The sequence below is a fragment of the Hemitrygon akajei genome, chromosome 22, assembly GCF_048418815.1.
Source record: "Hemitrygon akajei chromosome 22, sHemAka1.3, whole genome shotgun sequence".
Classification (NCBI taxonomy): Eukaryota; Metazoa; Chordata; class Chondrichthyes; order Myliobatiformes; family Dasyatidae; genus Hemitrygon; species Hemitrygon akajei.
Window position 1 is genome coordinate 47,343,094 of NC_133145.1, and position 24,732 is coordinate 47,367,825.

The following is a 24,732-nucleotide window of genomic DNA, read 5'->3' on the forward strand; positions in this document are numbered from 1 at the left end:
CCTTACTGTTAAGAAGTCCAGTATCCAATTGCAGAGGGAGGTGTTGAGACCCAGCGAGGACAATTTCCCCACCAGTTTCTGGGGTGTGATGATGTTGAACCCCGAACTGAAGTCTAGAAACAGTAGTCTAGCATATGAGACCCCCGTTTTCCAGGTGGGACATGGCAGAGTGCAGGGCAGAGGCTATTGCATTGTCAGTGGCTCGACTTGAGTGATAAACGAACCGGAAGTGGTCCGATGTAGCCAAGAGAAAAGCTTTAATGTGCTCCATGACCAGCCGCTCAAAGCATTTCATAATGGTTGATGTTAATACTACCAGACGAGTCATTTAGGCAGGTTACTGAATTCTCCTTTGGCACTGGAATGATGGTTGCCACCTCGAAAACCGAGGGGCAATGGATTGTTCCAGAGAGATGTTTAATATGTCCTTCAGCACCTCCATCAGCTGTGCTGTGCAGTCTTTCAGAACCTGACCTGGTATACTATCGGGTCCCACAGTTTTGCGTAGGTTGACTTGGACCAGGGTCTTCCTCACCTCAGCTTCAACCAGAAGGCATGTCTGCTCCCTTGCAGGGAGGGGTGTCTTCCTCGCCAATGCTTTGTTTTGTGCATCAAACCGGGCGTAGAAGACATTCAGCCTCTCTGGGAGTGAAGCATCCTGGTCACTGATTTGCAGGGTAGACTTATAGTCTGTAATCCTCTGAATTCCCTGCCACATGCATCTCGTGTCTCTGGTATCGCAGAAGTGGCTATAAATTCTCTGCGAATGCTCCTATTTTGCCTTCCTGATGGAGCGGGAAAGCACAGTTCTTGCTTCCCTGAGAGTTGCCGCATTCCCCCAATCCAAAGGCCTCATCATGATCCTTCAGCCTGGCACACGCCTCTGCAGTTAGCCATGGCTTCTGATCTGCTCTCACCCAGATTTGTTTCATGATGGCAACACTCTTGGTACGTTTCTCTATGTAGTTGGTCACAGAATCCATATATTCCTCAATGTTAACTTGTTTGCCATAGGCAGCAGCCTCCCTGAACATTTTCCAGTTCATATTATCAAAGTAGTCCTATATACATAGCAGTCCATAGCAGTTTCTATACACATTATATGGTTATATATGTTATATACATGTAATAAATGACAATAAACTTGATTTGATGACCTCAGTTCTGTGGAACCTGAGTTGGATGATAAGGCCTGTAGCTGAATTCTTTGAACAAATAGTGTCTAGCACACAGTCTTGATAAAACATGTCTTAGTCCAGTAGCAAATGGGGCCAAGAGGATTGGGTAGCAGCTCTGCTGCAAGAATATATGGAAATGCACAAATATGCGTGTTTACCTACAGCACCCACACTGAAAGGACAAAGGCACACATTGCCCACTTTCTCCTCCTCAGCCACTGTTGTCCAATCCCTTCCTTCTAAGTCTTCTTCACTCCTGCATCCTACCTTTTCCAACCCCAATAACTTACTCTGGCTTGCTATCAGTTCCTCCACCCTCTTCTTAATCACCATCTTCCACTAACTCTCCAAGCCTATTTTGGCCCCCCAACTTTCTTTCTTACAAACCATCTACTGTGTCCCCTATTCTCCCCAATTCTTCAGCTCTGAGAAACTCACAGAAAGAAGGTTCTGGTTCTGGTGCATTCTTTACTGATTCTGAGGGGTAACACAACAACCCAGCTGCAGCTTACTTTTTATTTTTTATTTAATCCTCTCATTTAATTTTAATAATGTTTGCATTCACAGATTAAAAATTATTAATCAATTAAAAAAATTATACAGCAAGCAGCTGCAATCCTATTAAAGCTCTTATTTATTGAAAGTTGGATTTGGTATACCTGAAGCACATTCCCCGGTACCAACATTCCTTGCATCACTGAGCAGATTTTCAAATGCAGTTAAAAATTGGCAAAAAAAGCAATCAAGTAGATTAGCATGATTAGCAAAATAGCACACACCAGAGAATAACGAATTCATAAAATGCTTAGAAAATTCTATTCAACCCAAAGCGCTGATCAGCGTCAGTCTTTGATGAAGTAATGGAAAGATTTGATGTGGGCTATGTAAAATTTATGAGTCAAGGCGCTGTAAAATGAATTTATTAGTAAAATTTAAATGCATAGGATTAAAAGAAGAGTGATATTACTGGAATTTGTTTATTATTGTCTCATGTATCAAGGTACAATGGAAAGCTTGTTTTGCATGCTGTTCTTACAGAACAGATCATTGTACAATGCATTGAGGTAGAACATGGTTAAACAATAACAAAGCAGAGTAAAGTGTAAAACAGAAGAAAGTTCTGTGCAGGTAACCAATAAGGTGCGTAATGAGTAACACAGACAGAACACTGGAGGAATTTAGCAGGTCAGGCGGCATTTATGGAAAGTAAACTGTCGACATTTTGGGCCAAGACCCTTCTTTAGGACTCATAATGAGCTGGATTGTGTGTTGACATGATAGAAAGCAAGAAATGGTGAGCATTTTTCATAAACTTAAAAAGTACACAATAATGTTCGTTAGGTGTATTGAAACCACTTGCTTTTTAAGTTTTGAAATACTGCACGGTAATAGGCCCTTTCGGCCCAGTGAGCCTGTGTTACCTAAATACACCCATGTGACCAATTAATCTACTAACTTGTACATGTTTGGAATATGGGAGGAAACCGGAGTAATCATGCAGTCATGGAGAGAACATACAAACTCTTTATAGACAGTGGCAGAAATTGAACCCAGTCTGCTGGTGCTGTAAAGCAATACGCTAACTGTTACACTACTGTGCTGCTCCGAACTCCCAACTTTTGGTCCTCCAAACTTCTCTCAAATCTCTGTTTTCCTGAACTCCTCCCTGATCCTAGTCCTCTTACTCCCTCCTTTGATCTCCCTGCCCTCGCTCATGTTCTTTCACCAGTTCAACTCCTTCACCTTTACCCACGCTCTTTCCCTGCAGATGTCGTGCTGTCCCTCTCCCTTCCATTCTCTCACGGCTTGCCACTCCCTGATCTCTGGTTGGATCCCTCCCATTAGTGCCTGAGTCATAGTGCCCAAAGTTTGAAAGCTTAGCTTTGCTCAGCCTCTGACTTTCCCCCAGTGAACCTTATGGGAACTCCAATGTCACCTGCTGTCAGCCAGCCACAGCTGCCCTGTCTGCTGTCCACGAGTGGAAGGATTGGGTGGGTTATATCCTGTTGGACTGGGAGAATACTGTTGTGTGTGTTGGCAAGAGAGTGAAAACATGTTTGCATATGTGTACTAACAGTGTTGAAATGAGCAGCTAGAGTGTGAGCAGGCTGCATTTGTGTGTGAAAGTCAAAGCAAATTTATCATCAGAGTACATATATGTTACCATATACTACTTTGAAATTCATTTTCATGCAGGCATGAACAGGAAAATTAGGAAATACAATAGAATTTATGAAAAAATTATATATAAGCAAAGACTGACAAACAGCCAATGTGCAAAAGAAGACAGATTATGCAAATAAAAAATCAGTAGTACCAACAGGATGAGTTGTAGAGACTTTGAAATTGAGTCTGTAAGTTATTAGTATGTGTGTGTGTTCACATTTGTGTATTCATTCAGTCAATGCAGCAGAGCCTGGTTCTGCTTTGACTTGCTCCATCTTGCCTTTGGACCAGCATCTTACCCTGCCAAGCATGTGTTGTGGCTGGTGCACAATGACCACTTCACATCAGAAAAAGGTATCTTTGTAAATCAGCCATCTTCCCCTCCACAAAGACCTGGAATGTCAAGACTGTCACGGACACTCTCAACAGCACAGTCCTAAACATTGTTATAGCACAGACAATCAAACACCAAAACTCTGACAACATCATTTAGGGGGTGTGGGGCGGGGGCAGTGTAGGAGACAGATGGCAGCCATCAAAAAGCACCTGCAGTCAGGTTCTGTCCTGACCTGTGGTGCTGTTTGAGCAGATATGCACATTTACCCTGAAAGTGCATAGGTTTCTGTGGGTGCTCTGGTTTCTTCCCATGTTGTGAAGAGGTGCTGCTTTGTAGGTTAACTAGCTGCTCTATATTATCCTTCATGTGGTTGGCATAAAAATCTGGTGGCAGTCTTGATAATGGACACCTGAAGAGAGAATTAATCACAGGGAAATAGAAGGAATAGCACTGATCGGGATGTTTGGAGAGTCAGTACACCTTGGTAAGCTGAATGGCCTCATTTTATGTCACATCTCCTTTTCTGAGATGCTGCCATGTTCTCATAATGTTAGTTCTACTTCTCTCAGTTATGCCATTATTGTCACATCAGCATTTCTTCTTGCACTACTTCAAATTGCACTACTGTCTTTGCACCATTCTGTTGTTTTGCACTAATTGTTGCACTTATTGTTGTATTTACCATAACCACGTATACAGTGAGCTTCACATAAGGAATTTGGTTGCACCCTCATGTATATGACAATAAACTAATCTGAGAAGGCCTGCCCAAGGAACAAAGTAGTAGGTAAACCTTCATCTGGAGGGTAAACTGGAAGATGAATGCCAACCTCAGTCCTCATTTAAAGTCTCTGCAACTTATGCTGTGGGTCATTAAAGCTTCATCATCCTCTGACTCACTGCAATATAGAACCAGCATACGTAAGTCATCAGCATTGACGAGTTCTGCAGAGGACTTCTACTCCAATCTCAAACAATCCATTTCCCAATTCTTAATAGGAGAAAGACAGAGATGGTAACTTCAGTAAGTGACATGATGACTGTTATACTGAGCACTGCCTAGTCTTGTGTTATTTCCAAGAGAAACATTGCCCCAGAAAAATCCATGTCAAGGAGGTCAAACACTTCTGACATAAAAGCTGTTACATGTCAGCACCTCACAGGTAATCTTGTGATTCCCCTACATCATTAGCCTCAGAATATCCAGTGTTTGGTCTGCTTTGAGATCCACTATCATAAGCAGCTGTGAAAAGACTCATAAGAACAGGCAAACTAGGAACTAATTAATCATAAATGAACTTTGTTCTTGGAGAGGAAGTACCATCACGGCTCATGGAAAAAAACAGGTCCACAGGCACCTGAAATGTGAATTAAGTCAGAAAATGCTGTAGGTGAATAGAAGGCAGGATATCCAGCAACCAACCAATAATCATAACATGCCCAATTCTTCAGAGCTGCCAAGCTCAGTCACAGTTGAAACATGCATGTTACTGAGAGCAAAGAATGAAGTAGAGGAGAGCAATGTTCACTGGTTGCTGGAAGGAGATCTTTGACAGTCTTCATGACAGATTCTTGTCTTTGAAATGAATGACTTGATTTCACCTACTATTATAACCTTGAGATTACCCAAGTCCAGTAAAAAGATTGACACGCAACACTTTAGTTGAAAAGTGAGGCCCTGAACGAGATGAAACCCCATCTGAATCAGAAAATCATGGCAGAATTGTGAAAATTCTGGTGCAAATTTATAATCTCATCTCTCATCTCAAAAGAGAGAAGTGTGCTAGGTTACACCTAATTCACTATAATCGTGACCATATTCTAGAGAGGATGGCCTCCCTGCTGTTGATCATAACTAGCTTTTTCATCATCTGCCTAGCCGGCTTCCCTTTCCCTCTCCCTCCAAAGTGGCTGAAGGGCTTCTCTCAGAATCACAGCACATATGCCACCCACAGGAGTTACCAAATACTCAATCTTCACTTCTTGACAAACACAAGAACATTATAGAGTGGAGCACGTGGTCCTTTTATGACTTCATGAAAGGCTTCAACTCTATCAACCAAGAAAAATTATGGAGAATCCTTAAAGTTTGTTGCCCTCAAAAATTTGCCTGCATTCCACATTTGGTATAGAATGACATGCAAGCTGTGATCCAGACCAACAGTTGCATCAAAAACCAAATTCCAGTGCTAACTGGGGTAAAGCAAAGCTTTGATATAACACACATCTTGTTCTTAGTCTTCCTGTTTGTGATACCAGATCTCACTTATGACAAGCTTTCCAGGAGTCAAAGAAGTGAATCTGCAAGATGAATAGGAATCTGTTCGGTGTTCATCTTCTCCAGTTGAGAATTTGCAGTATGAAGGAGCATATGCATTTTCAGATACTGCACTCGATGTCCTCTTATGATTCTTTCACTGGAAAATGAGAGAATAAACCTTGCATTAAGCAGCTGAAGACAAAGGTTGAAAAATGAACAATTACAGAAGCTGGAAATCTGGAACATAAACTAAAAAATTGGGAAACCTTCAGCGGGTTAGGCAGTATTTGTGGAAAGAGAGACAACTTTAATGCTTCAGGACCAAGACCCTTCATCAGAATGGGTTTCTGATTCATCCTACTCTTGAAGGGTCTTCAAGCTGAAATATTAATTATATTTCTCTTTCTGTAGATACTTCCTGATGCTAAAACTTACATCAGGCTGCAGATTATTGACTACAGCTCAACGTTGAACACAATCATTACTACAGAATTTATCAAAAAGCTCCACAGCCTGGGCTTCTGTAACACCTTTTGCAATTGTATCCTCGACTTCTTCACCAGAACACCACAGTCTGTGCAGATTGGAAATAATATCTCCGCCACACTGATAATCAGCAGTGGTGCATGTCAAGGATGTGTGCTTAGCCCACTCTGTACTCTCTCTACACCAATGACTGTGGCTAGACACAATTCAAATATCATCTATAAATTTGCTGACAACAAAGCTATTGTTAGCAGAATTTCAGACAAGAAGGCGTACAGCAGCGAGCTAGATCAGCTAGTTCAGAATCAGGTTTAATATCACCAGCCTATGTTGTGAAATTTGTTACCTTTGTGGCAGCAGTACAATTCACAACATAATTATGTAGAAAAACTGAATTACAGTATATATACAGAAATAGTTAAATTAAATAAGTTATGCAAAAATAGAAATTAAAAAAGTAGAAAATTAGTGAGATGGCATTCATGGGTTCAGTGTCCATTTAGAAATTGGATGGCAGAAGGGAAGAAGCTGTTCCTGAATCATTGAGTGTGTGTCTTCAGGTTTCTGTACCTCCTCCTTGATGGTAACAATGAGAACAAAGCATGGCCTGATGGGGGTCCTTAATGATGTTGCCTTTTTGAGGCTAGTGCCCATGATGGAGCTGACTAAGCCTACAACTCCCGGCAGCTTATTTCACTCCTGTGCAGTAGACCCCCCCCCCCCCACCAAAAACCAGATGGTGACGCAGCCAGTTAAGGCTGATACTTATGCGTATGGGCTATGCCGCAGCCTATGCCATAACCCTGATTTTCACTTCTGTGTCGCTTTACGCCGTAGTGAGCGTACGTTGGTGTGTGCCAAAATGCTAGTTGGCGGTGGAGTTTCTATGCCACTGTGTTGAGTTTCTTCGTGAGAGACATGGGTGAGAAAATGCATTTCAAACATTTTCGCATGTCGGCAGGTAGATTTGATGATTTGGTTCATCTACTTTGCATCGGTGTACGCACAGCCTACAGACATGGCGGAGAAGAAGCAACTGGAAATGCGTAGGAGGAAATGCGATGCTACCAAGTGGACCAAACATGGTTGTTGTGGTCTGCGTCGCCACAACACGTGAGTAACTTTTCTGGAGAGGTGCACGTCACCCTTTGCGTAGGGTACACCATAGGTATGGTGTAGGGTGCGCATTACCTATGGCATTGATAGAAACATAGAAAATAGGTGCAGGAGTAGGCCCTTCGGCCCTTCGAGCCTGCACCGCCATTCAGTATGATCATGGCTGATCATCCAACTCAGAACCCTGTACCTGCTTTCTCTCCATACCCCCTGATCCCTTTAGCCACAAGGGCCATATCTAACTTCCTCTTAAATATAGCCAATGAACCGGCCTCAACTGTTTCCTGTGGCAGAGAATTCCACAGATTCACCACTCTCTGTGTGAAGAAGTTTTTCCTCATCTCGGTCCTAAAAGGCTTCCCCTTTATCCTTAAACTGTGACCCCTCGTTCTGGACTTCCCCAACATCGGAAACAATCTTCCTGCATCTAGCCTGTCCAATCCCTTTAGAATTTTATACGTTTCAATAAGATCCCCCCCCAATCTTCTAAATGCAACACACAAGTATAAATCAGCCTTTAGAATACTCTCTCCACAGTACATCTGTAGAAATTGGTGAGTGTTTTTGGTGACATACCAAATCTCAAACTCCTCACGAAATACAGCCACTGTCATGCCTTCTTTGTAGTGGCATCACCCTAGTGAGATCCTCAGAGATAGTGACACCCAGGAGCTTGAAATTGCTCACTCTTTCCACATCTGAACTGTCTAGGAGGACTGGTGTGTGTTCCCTTGTTTTGCCCTTTCTGGTTCCCTATCAGTTCTTTGGTCTTACTGACGTTGAGTGCGAGGTTACTGCTGTGACGCCACTCAACTAGTGGATATATTTTGCTCCTGTATACCGTCTTGTCACGATCTGCAATTCTGCCAGCAATGGTTGTATTGGCATCTGAGCAGTGTCTAGCCTCAGAGTTATAGGTGTAGAGAGAGTATAACTGGCTAAGCACACATCACTGAAGTGCACCAGTGTTGATTGTCAGTGAGGTGGAGATGTTATTTCCGACTGTGGTCTTCCAGTTAGGAAGTCAAGAATCCATTTGCAGAGTGAATACAGAGGCCCAGGTTCTGTGTTTTTTGATCAGTTGGTTGGCACAAATTTTCAGAGCCCTACCAGGTATTCCTTCAGGGCTTGACACCGTGCGAGGGTTCACTTGACATCGGCCTCTGGGACAGAAATCACAGGGTCATTGGGTGCTGCAGGGATCCTCATAGATGTTTTATTCTCCCTTTCAAAGTGAGTATAGAAAACATTGAACTCATCTGGGGGTGAAGCATCACTGGGGTTTTTGCTTTGTAGGAAGTAATGGCTGAGTGGTATCGCAGCAATAATCTTGCACTGAGTGTCATTAAGACCAAAGCATTGATTGTGGACTTCAGAAAGGGTAAGACAAAGGGAACACACACCAATCTTCATCGATGGATCAGTAGTGCAAGGGGTGAGCAATTTCAAGTTCCTGAGTGTCAACATCTCTCAGGATCTATCCTAAGCAATTACACAGAAGGCAAGACATTGGCTATATTTCATTAGGAGTTTGAGGAGATGTGGTATGTCTTTGAGGAGATGTGGTATGTCACGAAAAACACTTATAAATCTCTACAGATGTACCGTGAGAGCATTCTAACTGGCTGCAAGACTGTCTGGTATGGAGGTTTGCTGCATAGGATAAAAACATGCTGCAGGAAGTTCTAAACAGTCAGCTCCATCATGGGCACTGGCCTCTCCGGCATCCAGGACATCTTCAAGAAGCAATGCCTCAAAAAGGTGGCATCCATCATTAACCATCCCCATCACCCAGGAGATGCACTCTTCTCATTGCTACCGTCAGGGAGGAGATACAGGAGTCTGAAGGCACACACTCGATGATTCAGGAATAGCTTATTCCCCTCTGCCATCAGATTTCTGAATGGACAATGAACCTCCAAACACTACATCGCTACTTTGTTATTTTCTCTTTTTGCACTATTTATTTAGCTTTTTAAATATGTATAGGTCCTACTGTAATTTATAGTTTTTATTATTATAGCAAAGTACTGCTGCTACATAACAACAAATTTCACAACGTATGCCAGTGATATATTAAAAACCTGATTGTGATTCTGATATTGAGTGTTGGCAGCTCATACTGTTTTTATTTAAGGAATCAAAAATCCTGTGTCGACCTGCTCTTGCCATATGCTGCCTACCCAGTGATCAAGATCCAGAATGAGATCCTAAAATATATGGACCACTTTCCAGATCTCCGAACTTTCAGTGAAGATAGGTGAATGTGCCAAAATTTATCACTGCCTTTAGATCCTTAAATTGGTGTTGGGTGCAAAATCTTGGTTTCCTTAGCCAACTGAGGACAGAGTGTGTAAAGACAGACCTCCCACCTGACTCCAATTTCAGAATTTACCAAGCAGCAATGATTCCCTGTCCTGTTTATAGGCTTTATTGACAGACAGTTTACAGCAGGCATCTGAAAAGCACTGGAGAGGTACCACAACACACTCGCTTCAAAATCCGCCAAATCCATTAACAGGAGCAGAGACCCAAAGTCAATGTTCTCTACCAGCAGAGAGTTCTGATCATACTTGACCACTTCTGCTGGGTGAATCATGTTCTTTTGCATGACTGACACCAAACTCTTGAAACAAGCACTTTTCTTGAGAGGTAATAAACAAGGTCTTAGCAGGTCACACACCCTGTCTGTTAATGAAAATGGACAGTTGACGTTTTGGGTTGAGACCCTTTTTGTGAACTAAAAGACGGTGGGGAGATAGACAGTATAAAAAGGTAAAGCAGGAGACTTTAAAGAAGAATGAAATGAATGCAAGGACGTTCTGAAAATCATGATAAAAATGTCTCATGGGAAACCCCACACCATGATAGCTCAGAATAGAGAAAAGGCAACCAGGAGGGCTCTGAACACTTTGAGTTTTTACGAAAGGTCCCACAAATTTCGGTTTCTGCCATCAGAGAACTTGATTGGAAGCAAGCATCCATTGACTCTGGGCCCCAAGAAAGAAAAGATTAAGACCATTGCTAAATATGGCTTCATCACTGACTGGTATGGGGTGGCTACTTGCACAGGACTGAAAGAAGCTACAAAAGGTTGTAAATTTAGTCGGCTCCATCTTGGTCACTAGCCTACAAAGTACCCAGGACATCTTCAAGGAGCGGTGTCTCAGAAAGGCAGTGTCCATTATTAAGGACCCCCAGCACACAGGGCATGCCTTTTTCTCACTGTTACCATCAGGTAGGAGGTACAGAAGCCTGAAACAATTCAGGAACAGCTTCTTCCCCTCTGCCATCCAATTCCTAAATGGTCATTGAACCTGTGAACACTACCTCACTTTTTAAATATATATTATTTCTGCTTTTTGCATTATTTTTGATCTATTTAGTTTACTGATTTATTTTCTTTTTCTTCTTATATGTTATGTATTGCATTGAATTGCTGCTGCTAAGTTAACTTCATAACACATGTTGGTGATAATAAACCTGATTCTGAATCTGATTCAAATACCTATTGAAAATTTTGACCTGGTTATAGAGGATATAATTTACAAGGAAATTAAAAATGTATGCAAGCAAAAAGCAGAGATAATTACTGCTTAGGCAAGTTGTAATTTCACACAAAGTAAGGAGGGTATTTGGCCCAGAGTCCATACCTGCTGTAAATCCTTGCCTTCTCCCAAAGCAAATTCCTTATGTTCAGATAGTTGTCCACCTTCTTTTGAAACCCTGCAATTAAACTTATTTCCCATTCAGTGGATTTCATAACAACATAGAAAACCTACAGCACAATAGAGGCCTTTTGACCCACAATGCTGTGCCGAACATGCCCTTACTTTAGAAATTACCTAGGAGTTACCCATAGCCCTCTATTTTTCTAAGCTCTATGTACCTATCCAGGAGTCTCTCAAAAGCCCTGTTGTATCTGCCTCCACCACCATCACCCCTTACATCTTACATCTCCTCTGTACCTACTTACAAGCATCTTAAAACTGTGCCCCCTCGTGTTAGCCATTTCAGCCCTGGGAAAAAGCCTCTGACTATCCACACGATCAATGCCTCTCATCATCTTATACTCCTCTATCAGGTTACATTTCATACTCCGTCGCTCCAAGGAGAAAAGGCCAAGTTCTCTCAACCTATTCTCATAAGGTATGCTCCCTAATCCAGGCACCATCGTTGTAAAACTCCTCTGCATCCTTTCTGTGGTTTCCACATCCTTCCTGTAGTGAGGTGACCAGACCTGAGCACAGTACTCCAAGTGGGGTCTGACCGGGGTCCTATATAGCTGCAACATTACCTCTCGGCTCCTAAACTCAATCCCATGCTTGATGAAGGCCAATGCATCATATGTTTTCTTAACCGCAGAGTCAACCTGCGTAGCAGCTTTGAGTGTTCTATGGACTCGGGCTCCAAGATTCCTCTGATCCTCCACACTGCCAAAAGTCTTACCATTAATGTTACATTCTGCTATCATATTTGACCTACCAAAATGAACCACCTCACACTTAACTGGGTTGAACTCCATCTGCCACTTCACAGCCCAGTTTTGTATCCTATCAGTGTCCTGCTGTAACCTCTGACAGCCCTCCACACTATCCACAACACCCCCACACTTTGTGTCATCAGCAAATTTACTAACCCAACCCTCCACTTCCTCATCCAGATCATTTATAAAAATCACAGAGAAGGGGTCCCAGAACAGATCCCTGAGGCACCCCACTGGTCACTGACCTTCATGCAGATTATGACCCGTCTCCAACCACTCTTTGCCTTCTGTGGGCAAGCCAATTCTGAATCCACAAAGCAGTGCCCCCTTGGATCCCATGCCTCCTTACTTTCTCAATAAGCCTTGCATTGGGTGCCTTATCAAATGCCTTGCTGGAATCCATATACACTACATCTACTGCTCTACCATCATCAATGTGTTTAGTCACATCTTCAAAAGATTCAATCAGGCTCGTAAGGCATGACCTGCCTTTCACAAAGCCATACTGACTATTCCTAATCATATTACGCCTCGTCAAATGTTCATAAATCCTGCCTCTCAGGATCTTTTCCATCAACTTACCAATCACTGAGGTAAGACTCACTGGTCTATAATTTCCTGGGCTATCTCTACACCCTTCCTTGAATAAGGGAACAACATTTGCAGCCCTCTAATCTTCCAGAACCTTCCCCGTCCCCATTGATGATGCAAACATCATTGCCAGAGGCTCAGCAATCTCCTCCCTCGCCTCCCACAGTAGCTTGGGGTACATCTCATCTGGTCCCAGTGACTTATCCAACTTGATGCTTTCCAAAAACTCCAGCACACCCTCTTTCTTAATATCTATATGCCTAAGCTTTTCATTTTGCTGTAAGTCATCCCTACAATTGCAAAGATCCTTTTCCATAGTGAATACTGAAGCAAAGTATTCATTAAGTACCTGTGCTATCTCCTCCGGTTCCATACACACTTTCCCACTATCATACTTGATTGATCCTATTCTCTTAGGTTTTATACTCTTGCTCTTCACATATTTGTAGACTGCCTTGGGGTTTTCCATGATCCTGTCCACCAAGGCCTTATCATGGCCCCTTCTGGCTCTCCTAATTTCATTCTTAAACTCCTTCCTGCTAGCCTTATAATCTTCTAGATCTCTATCATTATCTCGTCTTTTGAACCTTTTCTTTTCAGAACCAAATCACATTCTGTGTAACTGACAGCTTTGAAGAAGTATTTAATAGTGTTTTAATTAGATTTTGGAATATCTGAGCTAAACTTCAATGCTAGTTACTATTTTGCTGGAACTTCTGACACTTTCTGTGGTAGAACGTACATTATTAGTAAATAGATTGTGTGTTAGAGACATTCCAGAAGGATGATATGGAAAGGGGAATGTTAAATTTGCGGAAAACCTCAAATGAAGATGTCAGAGAGCAAATGTTTGTAAACCACATGGAAAAAGTAAGTGAAAGGCATGAATAGATGTGAACAGCGTGGGATAAAAAGTCAGATGCTGATTTTGCATATTTATGTCCTGGAGCAATGAATTTAGGAAGATTACCCATGAACAAAACTCCCAACTAGTACTAATTAGATGAGAGAACGATAAATGCTAAATGTGGACTGCAGGTGCCCAAATGTTTATACCCAGAGGGTTTCTTCAGTGATTGGAGAAAACCCTGTGGGCCAGAATTGCTGGTACTCTGAGGCTTGAACATATCAGTGACAGCCAATGGTGTACATTACTTTTACAAAATTCAGTTGCATACAGTGCCTTGTAAAAGTATTCATCCCCCAACCCTTTGTTCACATAAATGAGGTATTACAACCAAGAGTTTTGATTTGTGAATCACACGCTCCTTTTTTCACAGGAGAGCCCAAAAAGCAGGGAAAATTGTAAAGCATGAAAAACTAAAAATTCAAAAACTGAAATGTCAGCAGTTCAAACGTATTTATTCCCCTTTGCTCAATACTTAGGCTCTGTTAACGTTGCAGAATGTAATAGAGCAAGATTTGCCCATTCCTCCTTGCAAAACTGCACATCGTGCCAGGTTCATTGGTGAGCGGCGGTGGACAACAATCTTGAGGTCTTGCCGGAGATGTTCAATCAGGTTAAGGTCAGGATTCTGACCGGGCCACTCAAGTACATCAATGTTCTTCATTTGAAGTCACTCCATGGTTGCTCTGGCAGTGTGCATTGGGTCATCCTGCTAAAAGACAAGCTTCCTCCCCAGTTTAAGCTTTCTGGCAGAGTATAGAAGGCTTTTATCTAGTATCTGTCTCTATTTAGCAGCATTCATCTTCTAATCAATTCTGACCAGATTTCCATTCCCTGCTGCTGCAATGCATCCCTAGACCATGAACCTACCTCCACCATACTTTACAGAAGGCATGGTATTACCTGTGTAACCCCCTCACCAGGCTCATATGCAAACTTGGCTCGTTAGCCGGCTCTGCTAACAGCCACAGACTCAGCGGTGAGAAGGCCACCTTTAATAAACAACCTACTTCTTTGGTCGGTATGATTTGAGGAACGTCATGATGTTCTGAATAAAGAAACCTTGATTTAAACTAATGCTATGTAAATACTGCCTATCACATTTGTCGGTCAGCAAGAAAGAACCATACACCTGCATAAAATTATAAAAAAGTATATTTATAGATTTCAGCTTTATGGACCAGTTAGTAGGAAAAAGAAAAGAAAAACAAATAAAAGGACCCATTTCAGTTGACCCAGTCCAAATGTTCACATAAAGCTGGAGCTCATCTTAAAGTTTGCTCGAGCTGGAGCCACGTTCTCTGTGAAAACACACACTGCATTCTGAACTCTGCTGGAAACCCATCTCACATGAACAGGCTCTCTCTCTGGAGTATTGGCACTTTCTCCTCTTAGAGCAACATTAAGCACCTTTCCATGGCAAACTCAGCCATCTTCCCTCCTATCCTCTCTGCAGCTCCCACCAAAAAGACCACCAATCCCACCAGTGTCCATCACAAATCTCTCTCTGCCCAGCTGTCTCTAGCACCTTCTCCTAATTCCACCACCCTGATTGGTTGTCACAATCGTCCTACGTTGAACATCATAATCCCTTACTTTAGCCAAAACCAAACATTTTACTAGCAGGACATGCTGCTTTTGCAGAAGCTGCTAAAATGAAATGATCTACAATGTAACAGTAGAAATCATAACCAGTGCATTCCGCCTGGCTGATGTGCAATATTAGATTTACACCACATGTATCGCTTACTGCTGAGGCCAAAAATTTCCACTTTGGTCTCATCCAACTACAAGGTCTTCTATCACATCTTTACAGTATCTTCTAAGTAACGCTTTGTGAAGTCTTTATGGGCAAGAATATGCTTTTTTTTACAGACACAAAAGGTACTGCAGATGCTGGATATCTAGAGCAATACACACAGTGTTCTGAAGGAGCTCAGCTGAACAGGCAGCATCTATGGATAGGAATACAGTAAACAGTTAATGTTTTGGGCCAAGACTTTTCATCAGGATTGGAAAGGAAGGAGATGTCAGAATAGGAAGGGCTTCTTCTTTGCCATTCTTCCCTAAATACCCTTTCTGTACAAGGCCTTAGAGATTGTGGAGCCCAATTCCCTCGCTGACTTCTGCAGCTCATTCATAGTGACCGTTGGCATCATATTTTGTTTTCAGTTTTTCATGATGGACTGCACTGAGCTTGGAGGAATGTTCCATGCCTTTGAGGTGGGCTCGTACCTTTCTCCAGATTTGAGATTTTCTATTATAATTTTCCTGACCTGGCTTGAATTTTCTTTTGCCTTCATTTTGTTGAAAATCTACTGCACTGTTGTACCTTACAGAGAGAGTGGCTATTTACAGTATTCTTATGAATTCATTGAAAACAGGTGCTCCTCCAGTTTTCTGCATCAACAAATTGGGTGAGATGGGAAGGTAATATGTTGCTACTGAGGAAAGTTAGCAATTACAAAGGGAGCGAATACTATTTTCACCCTCACAATTCTGGTTTTTAATTTTTAGTAAATTGTTAACAGCTTTTTCAGTGTTTCTTTTGATTTGAAACGGTGCACAGTGTTTTGTAGATTAGCTCAAACAATCCTACTTCAGTATATGTATTTTAAATTTCAAAAATGAGACAGAAAAATGTGAAAATAGTTGTGGGGTTTAAATACTTTTTCATGGCTTGGTAAATGAAGTCCAAGAGAGTTTTTGTGTAAGCCCAAATCTTCCACTTTGCCCAGAGCTTTGCCACAGGCTTCTAGGCGGTACTCTTCCTCCAGCGAGTCATTGACTGTGTTTCAGATTGCATCCATATAAGGTTTTTTAACATTATAAAACCTTGAATCTTATGGTGTTTTTTGGCATCTATCCGGGGTGGTGATTCAATCCCAACTGGAAACTACTGCTCTGGAAAATCAAACTTGTAACTTTCTCTCCTTCGTTGATGCTACTTAACACCTGAATCAGAGTTTCCTGGAGGCTGGAGGCAGAAGAGAACAACTTGTCCTGGGGTTAAAGTGCTCTGTATGTGCATGGGTGGGAGGGAGGTACATGGCTTGGTTTGGCTGTTATTGTTCTGCTCCTTGTTGTGTTCTGTATTATTCTGTCAAGCCTTGTGAGTATGCTATGTTAGTGCCAGAATGTGTGGCAGTATTTGTATGCTGTCTGCAGTACACCCTTGGGTGTGCTTGTTGTTAATACAAATGATACATTTCACTGTATGTACAGTGTACACATGGTAGATAAACTGGAATCTTGAAGTATTCATCTACACATGATAGATAAACTGGAATCTTGAATCCAGAAGCATTTCTTGAACCATAATTGTCAAGGTTGACTAAAAGAATTGAAATGTATGGATCTGTAATAGCCTCTGGAGATCCAGTTTAGGCTAGCTTCTCATGAGAACAGAAACAATCACCATGGCAGCCAATAAACTTGGCTCACTTATCACCACACTATTTTCTCTCTGACATTATGTTCTAGAACTAGTAATTGGAATTAAGATAGTATCATGGTGGCATGTTCAATATGCTGTGTTTCCACTACTATTGAGCACTACAACATGGGGATGCATCAATACACTAATATCTAATCCAAAGATTTTAATATATTAATCTGTTAAAGTTCTTGGAAGAGTCCACCGCAAGCAGATAGTTGGCATATGAATATTCTACACATGAATTATATCGGACACCAAGAAGATGAAGGATTTATAACTTCTCTCTCACAAGTGCACAATACCACCATTATGTTGGCCTGCATCCCTCTCCCAATATCACAACACACTATACAAAGTGAATCTTGTATAACCACCAGTTGCAAGCCAAACAAAAATTACAATAAAAAGCATGTCAAAAATGCAGATTGCTCATAGTCATTAATGCTATTCCAAGCTGACATATTGAATTCATTGTAATGTTCTTTATAAATCCAAGGCATATTTCTTATAATTCTCATCAAATGAGTATAATACTACACCTTATATTTTTTTGTAAGCATCACAATGTTTTACTATGTGAATGGCTTAGGAGTTAGGAAGTCATTTTTGGTTTTATGTAGGCGGAAGGAAATTCTTTGAAGGTCTGGTCTCATTGTAGTCCTCTTCTTAGATTCTCTTTGTGAATTCCATTGGTTTTGCGGAGGAGGGTCCTCCTAAGGAAGTAAAGACAATGATAAGCTTTCTTGGCCATGGCTTCTACATGGTTGCACCAGTACAGTCTATTGGTGGTTAGCTCCTAGGAACTCAACCCTGTTGTTCTCAAAACTGTTAATGTTCTATAGACAAGTGTATATGAACTGCCCCCCTTCCTCAAGTCAGTGATCAGATCTTTTATTTTGCTGATGTTGAGCTAAAGGTAGTTGTCATAACACCATGTTACGAAGCTTTCTATCTCCTTCCTGTACTCCAACTCATCATTATTAGACATATGGTCCACCATGCTGGCATCATCTGCAAACTTGTAGAAGGAGCAAGAACAGAATATGGTCACAGAATGTGTAAACTAGTTGCAGTAGATCCAGTTTGGAGTTAACGTGTGCCATGACCAGTCTCTTGAAGCACTTCATGATGGTGGCTGTGAGAGCCATTGGGAGGTAGTTATAAAAGCATGTTACCTTGTTTTTCTTAGGTGCTAGGATGATAGTGGTCTTTTTAAGCAGTTGAGAACCTCAGAATGAAGCATGGAAAGGCTAAAATAGTCTTTAAGCACCCCTGCCAACTGATCTACATGAAATTTAAGGGACATGTGGTCCAGATGCTTTCCACAGATACATCCTCTGGAAAATTGATGCTATGTCTGCAATACACACAAAATGTTGATGGAACACAGCAGGCCAGGCAGCATCTATAAGGAGAAGCACTGTCGATGTTTCAGGCTGAGACCCTTTGTCAGGACTAACTTTCAGTTAGTCCTTGCCAGTGCTTCATTAGTCATCCATGTGACAGGTTCGGTTGCTTCGATATGCTCTGGGGCCTGGTTCCTGCTGCCTCGATTCAGCCTGTACCTGACCTTTCCAATTTGGCTTAATGCATAAATTAATCGATTTTTGGGTCTTCCTCGCTCTTTCGTAATGCCTCGCCTCAGTTCTGCTGCAACGAATTGCCTCTGAGTCCAAAGGGAAATTACAAGCTATTGATTGTGATGATCATTTACCAGAAGAAGAGTGATGTGGCCACCAGCCAGAAGTCCCTGAGATTCACCAGCGCCATTGCCATCTTAAACTGGAAGTAAAAGAATTGCAGCAATCCTAGAAAGATACTGGAAGCAGAATAATTTTTTCTGTGTTCTGATAATAGAGAGGGTAACAGAAAAATAACTAACCAGTAGATGGGTATAATTTGTGCTATGTTCTGAAAATATGCACCACAATCTTTTGTTTTACATATCTTATCGAAATGGGCAGTGGAAACTAATTTAGGAGGCATGGCAATTTATCAGAATGAAACCAATTTGCTAAAGGGCAGAGACGGAGTAAACTGATAAGTGACAAATGCACTTCAGTGAGTTAAAAATGGTAATCTATTTTCTGGAAAAGAACTGAATTCCCCAAATCCATTTCACAATTTCACTATCTAAAATGTATTATACTATCAATTGTATTTCAAGTTCTTTTCTCTTCAAAATATGACTATGGTTATCTCCAGGAAGTGCATTTGACATACAGTGTATCAATAAATTCCTTAGCTATTTTCTCTTAGTGTCTGCTTTCATCCTGTTAATTTGCCATACCCTCCAGTTTGCCATGCCATCCTCAGCATATCTTAATAGTGTTTTTATGACCATGTCAGTTCAGCATGAAGAGACTTTGAGATGCCAGCCTCTGAAAGAAACTGGGAAGTAGGGCTTCAGAGTCATTGAAGAAGCACAGAAAAAGGTCATTTGGCCCACTAAGTCCACACCAGCCGTCAGCCAAGCACTAACACTAATCCTAATTATGGGAGGACCTTCCTGATGAAGGGTCTCGGCTGAAACATCGGCTGTTTATTCCACTCCATAGAGGCTCCCTGATGTGCTGACTTACCCCAGAATTTTATGTGTGTTGCTCCTAATTAATTCCAATTTTGCTCTCCTCGCCTTGTCATCAACAACCCCACCCCCATCCCTCACCTAAATGCTGGGAAGAATTTACAGTAGCAAAGTAATCTACTTTGGGATATGGGAGAAAAGTTATGTGATCACAGGGAGAGCATACAAACTCCCTGTAAATAGCACCTGAAGTCGGGATTGAGCCTGTGACTCTGTCATTGTTTCAAGTGGCTCTACTCGCCATACTTGATGGTTAGATAGCTTCAATTTTGGCCCAGCATTAACACAATGAACTGAATGAGCTCCCAATGCTGAAACACTCATAATGTTTAAACAAACGTGATTGACTACTGTGAAATTTAACTTGAGAATTCTTGTTTTGCAGTAAAAGCAAGATGATCGTGATCTGATGGTTGTGAAGCTTTGGCAATATCAGGAAAAGATCTTTGACCTAAGGAAATGGAAGTTTTCTACTTGCTGATCATCATCACAGCAGCACTCATCAGTGGATTACTTTATTGCAACATTGACATCAATGAAGCTCAAGATGACAGCCATTTGGGAAAGCCAAACTTCATTATAATTTTGGCTGATGATATTGGATGGGGAGATCTTGGTGCAAACTGGCCATTTACTAAAGAAACACCGAATCTGGATAAGATGGCTAAGGACGGGATGAGGTATGATGGAAGGGAGAGGGAGTAAGAGCTAAGAGAGATGAGAGGACAATGGGAAGAGGGAGTATTAGGGTTGTCAATAATCCCTTATTCTAAAGGATGCCTCACGTTTAGTGGAACATTTTGCTTAAGAGGCTCTTTTTCTCAGATAAATTTTCCAATAGTATTGAGATTCACAATGGTCTCAAATTGGGTGACTCTTGACAAGTAATATTCATGAATTACCCAATAGATGATGGCCCAGGATTTTGCAATCAAAGAGTAGTGCTGTTAGCTCATCGCTGTCCTCAGAATTATTTGAAACCTACTTCAGAACAATTATCCCAGTGATGACTTCTGAGATTCATAGAGATCCAATCTAGCTAAACAAGTAATGAGGTTTTGGGCAAGGTATAGTAAGAGTAGGGTAATGAACAAGCATTACCCTTGCTATACCCTGCCAAAGTGTCAGTCAACAGTAGGCACTACCCAATTTGTGGTCTTACATGAACAGTTTTCACCTACATCAAGTATGCCTACAATTAATACCTGATGTACTATGCTGACAAACCTAGGGTTCTCCCACAATGTTGTTGTGTAAGAATTTCAGGATTTAGATGTAGTGACAATGAATGAATAATGACATTTTCTAGGTTAGGGAGCTGTGTGAATTGGGTGCAATCTGGAATAATGGTCATCTTTCAGTTCACCTGCTGTTTGGTCCTTCCTGATGGTCTTATCCTTGGGGTTAGAAGGTGTCGTTGCAGTACATGAAATTATTGCACTTTGTAGATGGTAAATGCTATGGGTTCAATATGCCATGTGAACTTATAAAGGGGTGATCAAGTAACCTGTTCTCTTCTGAAAGTTGTAAAGAAAGAGCAATATTGACATTGCACTTGAGCTGAGAGTATTGTATAACATAGTGGACTTGTGCCTTGTGGCTTGTGAAAAGAAACTTTAGCGTATGTTTTGCAGTAAAGGCAAGATGATCATGATCTGATGGTTACACATGTCTTGATGGCAACTAGGTCATGCTACATGCAGTTATGGACTGCTTTTTTTCATGAATTTTGAATTCCATAATCACCGGTGAATATACTCAATACTGACTTAACGAACAAGATTAGGGATGAATTGTTTAAAAAGGTTTGGGAAGAGAAATCTATCCAACAATAGGACCTCCAACCATCATGATAATTTTATGTTCTGCATAATTCTAAAGTACAAGCAACCAATGTGTAAAAATTGCCTAGTTCTGTGCCTTAGTGCTCTATGACTCTATGTCGTATGAAGTCTCTCTAATCAGTTTCTAAACCTATCTGACTCCAGAAAAATTTCCCTTTCTCAAAAATGTTGACAAATCGTGATGTTTAAATGAAAACGTCTTCCCTTCCAGAGGAAAATCAGCACAGGAATAGTTGAATAGATCAATAAAGGCAAGATATCACTAGCTGAGACAATTAGCAGGCTCTCAGGTGCATTGAGCAGCTGCTGCTCTTCATTCTGCTTTGTCTCTTTTCATTTGGAACAGTTATGATCCCTCAACCTGAGGGGATAACTACACTCACCCCAACACTGAATTGACTTCACAGCCTGTGGACTCACTTTTAAAGACTCTACAACTCATGTTCTCGATATTTATCGCTTACTTATTTATTATTATTATTACTTTATTTCTTTTTTTTGTATTTGCAATTTGTTGTACTTTGCACATTGGTTGTTTGTACTTGTGTGCATTTTCACTGATTATGTTTATTTTTGTATTTGCTGTGTATGCCCGCAAGAAAATGAATCTCAGGCTAGTATATAGTGACATTTATATGTTTTGATAATAAATTTACTTTGAAATTTGATTTGGTGGGGAATTCCATTGCATATTCCACATCAGGCTATCTTATGGGGACTCTTGCTCTTGGTGTTAATTAGGCAAGCTTGATTGACCCAGGAACTGATATTAGCTCCTATTCCTACCACTTACACTTCTGACCTATGATGTACCTTTTTTCAATTTATACTGTTGAAAATTGATATGACTACTTATATTAATGACGCCTTTCAACAACTCACCGGCCTCTTCCAACAATGCAGCATTTCTATCTGTAGTCATCTTAATTGTGTTCTATTTGAATGGCCAGATAGAAAAAATCTGACAAATTCTTTTTGTTGCTGGATCTGGTCACTGCATTCATCACCTTTTTTGTATCTTCTACCTTCTCCTCACAAAGTATGCATAGTAATTCATGCAGCCTCAGTTAAATAATGAAACACCCCCAAGTTTTCAGTAACAAAAAAACAGATGTAGAGGTGGAAGGATGAGTGAGTAAGTTTGCGGGTGACACGAAGATTGGAGGAGTTGTGGATGGAGCTGCAGGTTGTCGAAGGTTACAAGAGGATATAGACAGGCTGCAGAGTTGGGCAGAAAAATGGCAGATGGACTTCAATCCGGATAAATGTAAGGTAATGCATTTTGGAAGGACAAACCAGAAGACCGAGTACAGGATTAATGGTCAGTTACTTAAGAGTGTGGATGAACAAAGGAACCTTGGGGTTCAAATCCATACATCCCTCAAGGTCACTGCGCAGGTTGAAAGGGTAGTTAAGAAGGCCTATGGGATGCTAGGCTTCATTAACAGGGGGATTGAGTTCAAGAATAGAGAGGTCACGTTGCAACTCTACAAATCTCTGGTGAGACCGCAATTCTGGTCACCTCATTATAGGAAGGATGTGGAAGCTATGGAGAGGGTGCAGAGGAGATTTACCAGGATGTTGCCTGGTTTGGAGAACAAGTCATATGAAGCAAGGTTAGCAGAGCTGGGACTTTTCTCTTTGGAGCCTAGAAGAATGAGAGGGGATTTGATAGAGGTCTACAAAATTATGAGAGGCATAGACAGGGTGGATAGTCAGTACCTGTTTCCCAGGGCACCAATAGCAAACACCAGAGGGCATATGTACAAAATTAAGGGAGGGAAGTTTAGGGGAGACATCAGGGGTAAGTTTTTTACGCAGAGGGTTGTGAGTGCCTGGAATGACTTGCCAGGGATGGTGGTGGAGGCTAAAACATTAGGGGTATTTAAGAGCCTCTCAGACAGGCACATGGATGAAAGAAAAATAGAGGGTTATGGGGTAGTGTACTTTTTTTAAGGATTATATGGGTTGGCACAACAAGGAGGGCTGAAGGGCCTGTACTGTGCTGTAATGTTCTATGGTTCTATGTTCTATGGTTAGAACACTGGAAGAACTCAACTAGTCAAATAGAACCTATGGAGGCAGAAAGGTATAAGTTGGCATTTTGGGTCAAAAGGCTGCATTGGGACTGAGAAGGAACAGGAAGGACTGTGAATATGTAGCAGTATGTGGGGTGGGGTAAATGCTGATAGGTGATGAGTGGAACCAGACGGGACATTGATGATAGATAGATGGAACCAGGTGAGGGAGGGTCGATGAGACAGGCTCGTAGGTGATAGTTGAAGCCAGGTGGGGGAGGAGATGATGGACAGATGGAACCAGCTGGGATAGTTTCAATTACTCGTTGCCCAAGCCACGTCACTGTATTTTATTGGGCAGTCTTTGACTCCAAGCCATAAGATGATAAGTTAGAATAGATAAAAAATAGTCAAAGTGCTATGTTTTAAAGAACATCTAATAGGTAGAAAGGAATGCAGACAGTATATGGGGGGGGGGGGGGAATACTAGAAGAAAGCATAACAACTATTGATGTGATTAAAATCAAGATTGCTCAGAGTTGAAGAAATGCAGAAAGCCTTGATTGTTGTGTCATCAAAAAGATTATAGAGATAATTGATAATATTGAATACTTTGAAATCAAAGGTGATAGTTGAAAGTGTAAATTAATTGGAAGCCACTGTAGATCAATGAGCATAAGAATTATGGTTGAATGAGATTCCATGGTGAATTAGGACATAAGCAGTAGTACTTATTGAGGAGAGCACAAGGTTGAATAGCCAGATTGTAGTGTTACTAAGTTTTCAGAAAAGTGTGAATGAGTTTTTTTAACAGCAAATTAGTGGGGGAAGGGACTGGGCAGGTCAAATTTATGGAGGTAGAAATAGTAATGAGATGGATATTTGGGTTTTTTATTAAATCAAGATTTTAAACAATGTGATGCAGGTTTTGGAAAAGGACAGAAACAAATGTCATTGTACTGCAGTGCCGTACTGAGGTCATGATTAGGGTTGTGCAGGTTGGTTCAACAATTGAATGGTTGAAGAGAAGTAGCTTGTCTTGAACTTGCTGTGTAGGACTTCAGACCTCTATACCTCTTGCCTAATGGTAGGTGAAAAAAGATAGCATTGTCCAAATGGCAGTGATCTTTGGTAATAGACATTGCCTTCTTAGGGCAACAAAGAACGCATATGACACACCTGCCTTCATAGGCTGGGCATAGACTATTAAAGTTGGGAAATCATGTTGCAACTTTACAAACTGTACCATAGGAAGGATGCCAATTGAAGTGGTGGAAAAGAATCCAATAATTGTGTTTAAGAGACACTTGGGCAAGG

The 24,732-nt window shown here is 41.3% G+C and overlaps 1 protein-coding gene across 3 annotated transcripts in view; it reads left to right on the forward strand.

Moving 5' to 3' along the window:
* arsg (arylsulfatase G) overlaps positions 1-24,732 on the forward strand; it is a 213,746-nt gene that overhangs the window by 73,958 nt on the left and 115,056 nt on the right. For all 3 annotated transcript variants that reach the window (XM_073026171.1, XM_073026170.1, XM_073026172.1), the window contains exon 2: positions 19,939-20,233. In XM_073026171.1, coding sequence (XP_072882272.1) covers positions 20,013-20,233 — 221 coding nt within the window. In that variant the 5' untranslated portion in view covers positions 19,939-20,012. The remainder of the gene's footprint in view (positions 1-19,938; positions 20,234-24,732) is intronic.